Here is a 12,252-nt window from a genome sequence, read left to right as displayed (position 1 = left end):
ATAGTCCATATAATAATGTTGTTTGAAATTATCTTCTTTGTTCTGAGGAAAGGACAAAATCAGTACATTTGTCTTAAATTTATAACAACACATTGGTTTCAAATACTCAGTACAGCAGTTTTGAGTTCAGAATATTCAGAAAATTCCCAATTTAGGATTATTTTTGGACTCAGAGCTGTTCTAACAACTGGTGCCAATGCCATTTGCAGTAGTGGCTCTTCTTTGAGAAGAGTAAGCCATAATTTAGCCATGTCTAAGTTAAATTACACTAATACATTCTTCATGTAGCTCTTTGAAGGACATTTGGAAATACTAGTCAAAATACTGCAGCTCCATTGCTTTCTGTTCTATAGCAGTCTTCTTTGTGTGTGTGTGTGTGTGTGTGTGTGTGTAGGTGTGTTCCTTTGAGTCACTGTTGACTCCTGGCAACTGCCTGCACAAGTTGCTGCAGTTTTCTTGGCAAGGTTTTTCAGAAGTGATTTGCCACTGCCTTCTTTCTAGGGCTGAGACAGAGTGACTGGCCCAAGGTCACCCAGCTGGCTTTGTGTTTCAGGCAGGACTAGCACTCAGTTTCCCGGTTTCTAACCTGATTCCCTAACCACTACACCAAACTGGCTTTCACAACAGTCTTATACAAGTTACAAAAATATGGTTTGGCTATGACACCTGAAACGTAACCTCTTTCCATATGAGTCTTCTGGTAATTTACAACCTTCCTCAAAGGCCCAGTTAAATGTCCTATCAGCAAGAGTCTAGGTTAACAGAAACAGAGCTTTTTCTGTATCAGCATGTTGGCTGTGGAATTTCCTTCCTATATTGGCCCAATCTTTTTCAAATTCAGGCATGCAGTTAAGGTATTTTAATCTGCTTTAACTGCATGCCTATAAATCTGTTTTTATGAGTCTGATTTAATAGTTTTTAGCATCACCTTGGGAAATGGTTTAGACCAGAAAGGTGGTTTATAAAATAGCAATTTTAATAAATATAATGACTGTCACCATCATGGCATAGTATACAGCAACATGGCCAGCTGTCCACCAAAACAGCTCTAAAATACTCTAACATGGATTTAAATATTTTTTGTTTTTTTAAATGGCAAAAATCTTGCACAATTTCATCTTTGACAAGAGTTCTACAATGAAGATTTTCTAATTCTCACAAGATTTACCAATTTTGCAAGATTTTGGGTGGTGGAAATGCCAAGGTCATTACTGTTTGCAATGACACTGCAAGGCTGAAAAGATTGCTGACTGTTAGAATAGAGTAAGTTTTCAAAGCCAAAACAGAAGAAAGTAATATAAAAACTGAGTTTCTGAATGAGCTTAATGAAGGAAAATTGAGAACCATTTTTCCCATCATGATTTGATTAATGAATTTTTCTTTTTATTATGTTTCTCTTTATTGCTGTTTTGTTAGGAGCTGTTCAGAATCCTTCAAGACTGGGATGGTCTGCAAATATTGTAAATAACTAAATTTAAAAAATGATGCTGCTTATGCCTCTCCAAAAACTTGAGTGTGGCAGAAATTGGGGGAATCTCATGATAAATTGATTATAAGATTAAAACAAGGCAGATATTTAGGTCAAAAGCTGAAGGCAGTATAGGATATCTAGGTAGTATCAACAAGTAATCTGTCTCAGGTTTCTCTTGGGAATCTCTTGAGAATATGTGAATTGGTAGGCCCATTAGTCTTTTGCAGGTATGGAAAATGTAATATAGAATTTCTTACTAAAAGAGGAGATCTTTATATAACGCCAGTCTCTACAAAGTTCAGTGTTTCTAGAACACTTGACTCTTGAAATTTTTGTAGGTTTTAATTTTCACAATTGGTTTATCTGCGGATGGCACATTTTTCATGGTAGTTTGGTTAAACATTTGAGGATCAGCTTATCCATGGATGGGGTTATCCATGAGTATATATGGGTACTTTAAAAATGTATTACTGTATATACCGTATTTTTCCGTCAATAAGACGTCCCCATGTACAAGACGACCCCCACTTTTCCAACCCAAAATTAAGAAATCAATATTTTAAAGATAGTGCAGAACACATTTTTATTTAGTAATTAGTTAACATTTACCTGATACAGTTGGTGGGAGGAGGTCCAAACCGTCTCTCTGCAGCTCTATTTCCATGCTCTTTTGCAAAACTGATTACATTCAATCATGAGTGAAACTGCCGATAGCTTGTCTCTGCAAACAGACTTCCTCCAATTGGTTTGTTCAGCATCAGCTGACGTTAGTTACATAAGGCTCGTGATTGGAGGAAGTCCGTTTGCAGAGTCAAGCTATTTCACTCGTGATTGGAGGCTAGCAATAGGAGGAAGCCTCTTTGCAGAGACAAAGTATGGGCAGTTTTGCAACCGCGCGGTTCTCTCCTGGGCTGACTTCCTTGCATAAGACGCCCTTCAATTTTTAGTGTAAGGATTTTAGAAAAAAGTATCGTCTTATAGTCGGAAAAATACGGTACTCGCAGATCAGTCCATCTGCAGATAAGCTGGACCCATTTTGGGGAGTGTATTTTGGCACCCAAAATTCTTGGTTCATCTGCAAGTATATACACTAGTTTCCATTTTAAGACCACAGGAAACATACACAATACAAAGAAATATCCTAATGCAATACCAAAAATGCAGGCCCATTCTTTCACTGACACATTAATGCCTAAATGAATAGATCTTGTGATAAATGTTGCCAAATACTGAGAAATATTTGAAAATCTATGTAAGTATATTACTGACACCATCACATGCCATAACTCTGTCCATACATTTCCTTTATATACTTAAATATGTGAATATTGAAGGTTTATGTTCTCATCTAGCTGTCTGATTAAAATTCATGATGCTACATTATTTTTAACCACACACATCAATCAACTTTTACAGATAAAATTCAAAATAATTTAGCGTACCTGACAAGCAAATGTAGGTTAAGTATTCACCCTGACCCCCAGTTGCCAGGAAAGGAATCTTTTTCTTCGTTCTCCTTTTTACTTGGACGGCACCCAGCATCCTTTCATCGTGTGGTGCAAAAATCTCTTTACTGATAGCAGATTTGACACTCATTATAACAGACGGAAGATGTTCCTAAAATGAATTTGTACAGTGTTACTTTTTTGAAGAAACATTTATATAACAAACTGGTTTTCTGTCCCCTCTCCTCTAATAAAAGTACATATTTGCACTGACATATATACAAAATAACAAATAACATATTCAGTCTAGAATAATCTGACCATTAACATGACAGCAAGATCTTTGCCACTGGACAACTTGCCTGGCTGGTTAGCATCTTCAGTATGGAGAGGATGGAACAAGAAGGTCTTTGGGCTGATATGGAGGGGATGAGGGAGGGTCTTTTTGGCTTTTATTTAAGTAAGTAAACAATTTACAGTCAAAGAGCAAAATGTAAGCAATAACACAAGGGGTTTCAGTACAATGAGATGAGGAATTAGCAAATTAGAGGGATAGAAGTGACAAATATTCAGTATTCACAAAAGGCACAAAAAACCAGAGCATCTAAATGTGAGCACAGTTCAGATGCAACATCTTTGAACAATCATAACTGAGCAACTTTCATAGAAATCTCAACCCGAGCCACAGCGTGCCAAAAAGCCTCTTTGGGCCATGCTCCTGGGGCTGGGCCGAGGCTGGTTTCATGCTGTGAAAAAAAAAAAAGTAAAAACAGCCCTTGAGCCACAGCACAGTGTGAAGCAAGGCCCAGCCTGGCCTAGGAGCATGACCAAAGGGGTTTTTTTGGCATGCTGTGGCTCAGGGGCTGCTTTTTACTTTTTTTTTTTTTTTTTTTTGGCAGTACAAAGCCAGCCCCAGCCTGGTCCAGGAGCAGAGCACAAAGGGGCTTTTCAGCACACTGCAGATCTGGGGCTATTGTTTTTTTTTTTACCCCACAGCACAAAGCCCAGCCCCAGCTCAGTCCAGCAACCAGGCCAGGCATGCCTCATCAGCAGTGGGAGCAAGAAGACGATGAAGGTCAGCTGGGGTGGTGCAGTGCAGGACAGCAGGGGGCCAAAAGGACATAGAAGGGGGGCAGATAGACAGGTGGGGGAGTTGATGTGCCCCTGCGGTAGTGTGGGTGGGCTAAGTGCCCACATTTTTATCATGTGATTGCTGGGCACTGCAATGGCTGTAACTTTGGGCATGGGTCGTAAGTCCCTTAATTCAGCACCACTGTAACTTCAAAGGGTCACTGAACAACTGGTCATAAGTTGAGAACTACCTGTAGTTCTTATACATTTTGAGTAAGTCACTTCTAAGACCTATATATCTTTGTAAATGCAATGTTGCACTCCATACAGCAGAAGACTCAGCACCATAGTGTTTAATAATTGCTGAACAGGAACTTGTAGCACAAAGAAAAAAAAATTAAAAACAAATCAAAACAAATGAAAAAGAGAGAAGTAGGATACGGGGTGGGGGTGGGGAGATACAGTGCTCCCTGCTCCTGTCATGCTGGACTGAATACATGACAGTAACAACTGAACAGGGACTTTGTTATTGTATTAATTTTTCAGTCAGAGCAATTTGCACAGTCCTAAATCCTACTAGTTTCATGAAAGATATATTTTAATTTTCTAGTGTTTTGCAATAACAAATCTAGGACCTAGCAAAACCAAAAGTATTTATTTTTAACGATGCATTAATGTATGTGTCTTAGGAAATATGTATAATAAGCCAACAGGATTCATGATGAAAGAGTGCTGACTCTCCTAATGCTTTCAAAACTTTCAGCCAAAAAGACTGACTTATTGGACATAATGACCAAAGATGGTCATATGTAACAATCTGTTTACCACTCACTGAGGTGTAGTGTCATGTATGGATTATTTTTATGGTCACTTCTTGATGATTAGCTGAAGTAGATTTAAAAGAACTGCTGTACCAAAAAGAATTCAACCAGATTCATTAAGTTCAAATTCCAAACCATCTCCCAGATTATTTGAAGACTTTCAAGAAAGCTGTAATACTTAATATATAAAAACAAAACAATTTTTCCCTTCCTTACCGCATGGAACTTCAATACTCAATATTCAGTGGTTCTTTGAACTAGTCTTGCCCATATACACATATACAGGTATATCACCTGCATACGTTTGTTGAGGCATGATGAGGAGGCCTAGGGCTGACTTCAGCTGAAGTTAGCAACTCCTGATAAGATGAGCGGGCTGATTATGGCACAAGATTTTTCTTTTTTAATCAACTCCCCTCATGGGGAAAAATTTAAATCCAGGGTCTTCTTCCTCAGTATAAAAGGCACAAAACATAAATTGAAGCAGTCTTCATAAACATTTCCTCAACATACATGCCAGTAAGTTTGCCTCCACAGCAATTACTTTTCTTGGCCATAGAAAGCTTTAATTCAAGACCATCTTCCGTATTCCCCCCTATGCACAGAGATGGCATTTCTCAGCAATAAACTTATAAATACACAAGAGAGGGGAATACAGAAGATGGACTTGGATTAAAGCTTTCTATGGCCAAGAAAAGTAACCAGGATTGACAAAATTGGTATCACCAGCATTGGATAATGGCTCTACCATCAGACGTGTGAAACTAGTCCACTCTATGTACAAGCACTGCAAGAACAGGAAATAATTGTTAAATAAGATCAACCCTTTCCAGCCTGGTTTTCTCCAGAAAGGTTGGATTATAACTCCTATTACCCAAAGCTAGCATAAGCATTGGTCACACTGATTAGCAGATAATGGGAACCATAGCTCCACAGTGCCAGAAGATGTTAGGCCAGGGAAGACTGATCTAGACATTTAGGGAATACTTCAGTAAGTACACATACTAATTTAATTTTTTTCACATGCTATCAACCGATGCTTTATATCAAAGCTTGGAAGAAAAGATACTGCATTATAGAATTAAAAACGGAGCATATACCTGCACTGCGTTTCTTCCTAATATACTGAGTCGTTCTTTTATTTGTTACCAGATTCCAGACAGATGTACCTATCAATGGTCTCACTGACCACCTTGAAATGTAACAGCACTCAGTCATAAGCATTATTAGATAGATAGGTCAGCTTGAGCAAATACATCTTTTAGAACGCTTCTAAAATGCCATGGCATATGAAAACGTTCATAGAAAGTTTATTAACTTCGTTATGAATCTGTTTTATTTTTTGGTACAGCAGAATAGAAAAGGAGAAAAACGACCCACTACTGCCAAGGTGCTTCCTGTTCAAAAAATAGTGACGTGCTGCTCAGAATGGCCTTACCGAAAGTGGATCCTCGCTTGTTTTACAAGTACGTCACACACTGATGGGATTACATCGTTCTTCCTATTTACAATAGCAACCTTAATATGCACAGGTGTGGCATTTCTCAGTAATAAGCATACAAATATATGAGAAGTAAGCTATACTTCCAGTCGTATTAAAAAAAAAGTATTCAATTGGTTTCAAATCTACTACCCCTTTAACTCTTATCTCTTGGTATCTTTCCAAGAAAGCCCAGATATTTGGATTTCAGACAAGCCTTTTTTCACTGGAAAGTAAGCACCATGCATTAAAATCACAGGGTATGTAAACATCCAGATATTTCAAGCATTTCAGGAAACAATTGCTTAAGTACGCATATTTTAAAGCATTGCATGTGTCATAAGTACCAGAGAGACCAGCAATTGAGTTTTTTTTCAGGGGGGAGGGGGAGGGAATTCAGAAAAAAAAAATCTGATGTACTATATCAGTTAAAAGTGTGATTTACTCACTAAGTCTAAGATAAAATACACCATATAACTCTCGGCTTTGTGTTCCAATCCTGTATATACTTGCCTGCAAGTAAATCTCATTAAACACTTATTTCTGAGAAACTACAGAACAGAGAAAGGTGAAAAGTGAAGTCACCCTTGAGATGACCTTGGCTCTTCGTGGTACCTGTACATGTTGTTTTATGTGCAGCTGAATGGAAGTGGTTCCCATACCTTCTTCAGGATTTTTATTTTATTTTTTTATTTATTTATTTATTTTATTTTATTTATTTATTTATTTATTTATTTTATTATTATCATCATCATCATCATCTTCTCAGTCTAGTCTATAGCCCTGGGATGTTGTTGTTTCTGAGTTTTTGAAAAGTACACATAATGCAACAGCCTCGGTACAATATATTTCAAGTTCCTTATAATCAGACAAATTCCAGAATTTGGAGATATAATTTAACCATTATACACAGAAAATATTTGCTGCAATAAGGATTCTTTCAAGTTCTTAATTTCTCATTTGAACCGGGATCAGATTTTAATTTTTTGCCTGATTTATACATATCAGCCAAGGGATATCTCCCGTTCAAGTATTAACCAGATCTGACCCTACTTAGTTTTTAAAGACAAGTTAGATACTGTTATCTGCTATGATACAGAAATATATATGGGCGTGCAAAACGTTTCAACCAAACCTGAAACAAAATACATGAGTTCCAAGAATTTAGCATGAAAATCAGAATGAAACATGCTTGACCAATTTCATTTTGAAAGCTCCAGATGTTCCAAGCTCTGCAACTGAGCTGTTCTGTGGCCTGTGATTAGGCTATGTTTTTGTTTTTTTCAACCTTTTCCCACCCTAGTCAATATAGCAACAGGGATCTTTCATTATGGATGCGCAAAACCTTTCAGAAATGTTTTTCCTAAAGCACCCCTCTGAACGTTGAAGTGTTCAACAACCACATTCTCTCAAAGGTTTAGTGAGGCTACTTTGGGGACTTCTCCATGCCATCTGTGTATTCACACACATACTTGGACAATGTGCAAAGCCCCTCAAAGCAATGGTGCCAAATCTTCAAGACACAGAGATTCTAAGCTTTAAGCAGCATGTTCAGAGGAACACTTGATTTGCTTCGCAAAGCAGCCTTATGAATGGTTTTGCACAGTCCACTGACCATGTCTGAACTGTTTCCAGTTTAGGCTGGATGGGGTGACATGGGATGCCACATGCTTGGCATCCAACTGGGAACATATCCGAGTGATTTTATCCACCAGATGCCCAGAAAATTCCTCTGTGAGGCCCTGTGGGTGGGTCACTCACCTTTCCCAGAAGAAATCGAGTGATCTTAAACAGGGCCACTGGTTGACATTCTGCAGATGCAATAAGAATGGAGAAATGTTGATGTTTTGCTGCTCTTACCGCCACAAGATAGGCCTTAATAGTGGCTCTAGCCTGTGTTCGGTCAGATTCAGTCCTTGTTTTCCTCCAGTGGTGCTCTAGACGTCTCTTAATCCTTTTCAAAATCCTCAACTCCTTCGTAAACCACGGGGAGTATTGGGCTCAGTGGGTCAAGAGAGGTCACATTCTTATTTTGAAGAGTTTGGCAGCTAGAGAAATTCACTTGTAATTGTAAAGTTGGTGTTTCTTTTACATAGGAAAGAGTTTTCACTTCACTCAGATAAAGAGTTCTTACACAGAGAAGAATAGAAACTTCATATATGAAAGATGGTATAAGCCTAAATTGCTCATATTCAAATACCACTTTGGTTACCCATATAAACATTTAATCAGTTACTTCCCACATTGCCCAGAGTCACCTTTTGTGAGATGGGTGGCCATATAAATTTGATAAATAAATAAATCTATCTTCATTTGCATTCAGAAATTTAACTGTTGAAAAAATTAATTTGCTAATTAGCATACTGGATTTTGAATACTCTAGTGAAAAAAGCAACTGTTTTTAAAAATTGTCCTCAAGTACATCTTACAACTGTTTTTAAATGTATTTCAACTGGACTTGAGCTCAGGAAAGACTTTTTTTAAACTGCTCACTTGAACTGAGTAGCAAATGTTTCCAGGCAGTCTCTTGATAAGCTCAGGCTTTAAAGTAGATTAGAAGAGGCAATAAATCCCAGCCTGGGATCACCACTTTAATTACCATGTATTTTTCTGAAAGAGAGGGACACTGAACAGAAAACCACTACAAGGGTACTTAGTCACATTAAACAGGATAGCCCTATATATATGGGCTCCCTTCAGTGCAAATGTTATTTATTTATCCACTCATTTATTTATTAAGTTGGTATTTATAACCTTCTCCAAACTTAACAGACTCTGGGTAAAATACAACAAAGTCAAGTGCAAAACTCAGTACAGGTAGTCCTTGCTTAACTACCACAATAGGGACAAGAAAATTGGCTGTTAAGCAGGGCAGTCATTAAGCAAGTCACCAAATGACCAGATCCTATTTTATGACCATTTTTGCAAAGGCCGTTAAGCAAATCACCATGGTCGTTAAGCAAATCACATGGTTGTTAAGCAAATCCAGCTTCCCCAATGGACTTTTTTTGCCAGAATTCACTTAATGACCAGGTGATTCATTTAACAATCATGTGATTCAATTAACAACCGTGTGATTAGCTTAACAACCACAGTGATTCATTTAACAACTGTCATTAAAAAGGTCACAAATCGCAATCACATGACCATGGGGAGTGGTGTGATGGTTTGCGATGGTCCTAAGTGAGAGTACAGTTCGTAAAGCACTTTTTCTGAGGCTGTCATAACTTTGAACCATCGTTCAACTAACGGTCGTTAAGCGAGGACTACTTGTACAAAAGTAAACACTCAACATTAAATATTAAAACACTACTGTATTAATAAACATCACAGGTAGCCTTTAACTAATTAACAAAATGCCAGTGGGGTCAGGGCTATCCATACCTCTGCAGGGAAGGTTTTCCAATAGTCCAATACTTAGGAAAAACGGGGGAAAAAAATCTGACTGAGAAGAATACTCAAGTTTATTAAAATTTCCTTTGAGACAAAAGAAGCAATATTTATTCGCTTATTAATCTCTTCCTCCAGAAGCTCTGAAGAAAGCCTATATAGTACTCCTATTTTTCCCACAACAACCATCCTGTGGGACAGAAGATGGGCTGAGAGACAGCGTTTATCCCAGTGCTTTTCAAACTTGGCAACTTTAAGATGTGTGGACTTCAACTCTCAGAATTCCCTAGCCAGCATGCAGAGTTGAAGTCCACACCTTTTAAAGCTGCCAAGTTTGAAAAGCACTGGGATAAACGAAAGTCAGGAAAAGTGAAATACTATTTATTGTGGCACTCCTGCATCATTATGCAAGAAACGTCATTAACAGGGTTTAAAACCATGAATTACAGCAACATTTCCTAGATTGTGTTAATGACGTTTCTTCCATAATGATGCAGGAGTGCCACAATAAATAGTATTTCACTTTTCCTGACTTTCGTAAGTCCAGCAAGTAAAAAAGTCTTGTTAAAGCTGCAACCTTGGAAATTCTCTTTGAGACTCTTGGCAAAGCCATTGTAGCAGGGCAGGTGAAATAATGGACTATGTTCTGGGAGAGTCAGGTTTCATGGAAGCTCACTCGGAAACCTTTGGATAAGTGTTTTTCAAACTTGGTGGCTTTAAAAGGTGTAGACTTCAACTCTGCATACTGGCTGGGGAATTCTGAGTGTTGAAGTCCACAAATACACAGTACAAGGTAAACCATTAAAACCTTGGAAAATGTTTCATCGGCAGCTCTATCAGCATTTCACACGAAAAGCTATTTACATACTGTATTTCTTGTCTTACATAAACATTTTCAATATGTTAAATTCACAAAGATCTCAGTTCCTTGTCGCTTTTGTATATTTTGATAACAAAGCCATTCACAGGAACATTACAGTTTCAATTATACAGCAGTATAATTGTCTTAATTGTTGCTGATTGTACACAGCCCAGAGTCATGTCCAGTGAGATAGGCAGCCATATAAATTTGCTAAATAAATAAAAGCATGTTTTAAGTGCAAACAGAACTAATACATAGTGTGCTGTATAAGCCCTCAAAAGTTACTATTTGATTTAATCAGTTACCTAAGCCACAACTGACTAAGTTCACATGTTACACTAAGCTATCAACTATGATTTATAAACTACAATAACCAAATTCATACAACAGAACCCAAAAAGTAAAACCTAGTAATTGCTGTGTATCTAGGGCAATTTGCACTAAGTCACTGTACTATATGTGTCACCAAGTTCCAACTGGCTATATCTTTCTACTGAATTAGCAATAGGTGACAACTACAGATTTATTTCTGCATCATGAATAATTTGGTTAAAAAAAAAGAAAAGAGAACTGGAGAAAAACAGTTTACCAGAATTCCTGGGTGAAAGGTAATTAAAAGTTTGGTTCACACTGCTGCAAAACACGAAGGCTGAAAATCAGGAAAGATTTGCCTGTTTCTTAGGAAAACTATACAATCTTTTCCTTTTAATATTCTGAAAGAGAAACCAGATACATACTTTCAAGGTGTGGTTTAGTTTACATGATAATCAGTAATATTCTGATCTAGTCTGGAAGACCTACTATGGTATGTAGTACTTGGGTTGACAGCTTTAGCAAAATTTCTCAATTAGTGCAGGATGTCAACTGATCAACTCTATGTTAACATTATACACTAACTAGGCCATCATAACTTTTTCAGTAAACTTTCATTTAAAAATCCTGACACTTCTGTGTGAGCATAATAATGAGGAACACAGTGAAATAAGATCAATTTCCAGAATAAGAGGCAATGTCAAATACAGTTAAGGACAATTATTAACAGTGTAAGATTTTTGCTTTAAACAAAAACGATTCTACCTTTATCAGAAACTGGATTATATAGCAAATGAGATGCAGATTTTATTTCAGGCAAGAGGAACCTCTCATTAAGGTAGGCCTTCGTTGTAAGACATAACCTTGACCTTTTTAGTGAGACTTTATGACATGTAATTCATAGCATGAAACGTGGAATACAGCTATACCAATATTGAAACATACAGGCACACTCCTCCCTGCTTTGAGCAGACAGGCTACTTCCTCCTTCACCCACTGCAGTAAGGCATGAACAGCCAAAGGACTTTTAGCTGCTTCATGAGGCTCATGAGAGCCATCTGACACAATGATGATATGTGTTTTCTTCACATATCAGTGATTTTTATTTATGCCTCTGTGGGTGTTTTGCCAGGGCGATACATTTAAAAAACTAACCAAGTAGAGTCGAGGGTAGAAGCCCTTATAACCGTCTAGATTTGGAATCTATCTACAGTCATATATCCAAGCTCAGTTTCAGATAAAAGTGTTTCAAGACAAACTAAGAGGATCAGGACATAAATGGCAAGTAAAATGCAGAAGGCAGTTGGAAAAAAAAATCTGTAAAGTTACTGAAAAGAGGGCTTAGAGAATCCTCTATAAATCGTTCAAATATTTAAAAGGGTAATGCGCAGAAAAGGGAT

At 37.5% G+C, this 12,252-nt stretch overlaps 1 protein-coding gene across 3 annotated transcripts in view; it reads right to left on the bottom strand.

Annotated features, from left to right (window-relative positions):
* Positions 1-12,252, bottom strand: part of STXBP6 (syntaxin binding protein 6) — a 109,297-nt gene that overhangs the window by 74,238 nt on the left and 22,807 nt on the right. For all 3 annotated transcript variants that reach the window (XM_007436975.4, XM_025172368.2, XM_088145414.1), the window contains exon 2: positions 2,914-3,088. In XM_007436975.4, coding sequence (XP_007437037.1) covers positions 2,914-3,067 — 154 coding nt within the window. In that variant the 5' untranslated portion in view covers positions 3,068-3,088. The remainder of the gene's footprint in view (positions 1-2,913; positions 3,089-12,252) is intronic.

The sequence above is a fragment of the Python bivittatus genome, unplaced genomic scaffold, assembly GCF_059951505.1.
Source record: "Python bivittatus isolate LINGU-HERP-01145 unplaced genomic scaffold, Pbiv_v1 ctg000480_np1212, whole genome shotgun sequence".
Taxonomy (NCBI): domain Eukaryota; kingdom Metazoa; phylum Chordata; class Lepidosauria; order Squamata; family Pythonidae; genus Python; species Python bivittatus.
This window is presented reverse-complemented; position numbering and strand designations above follow the sequence as displayed.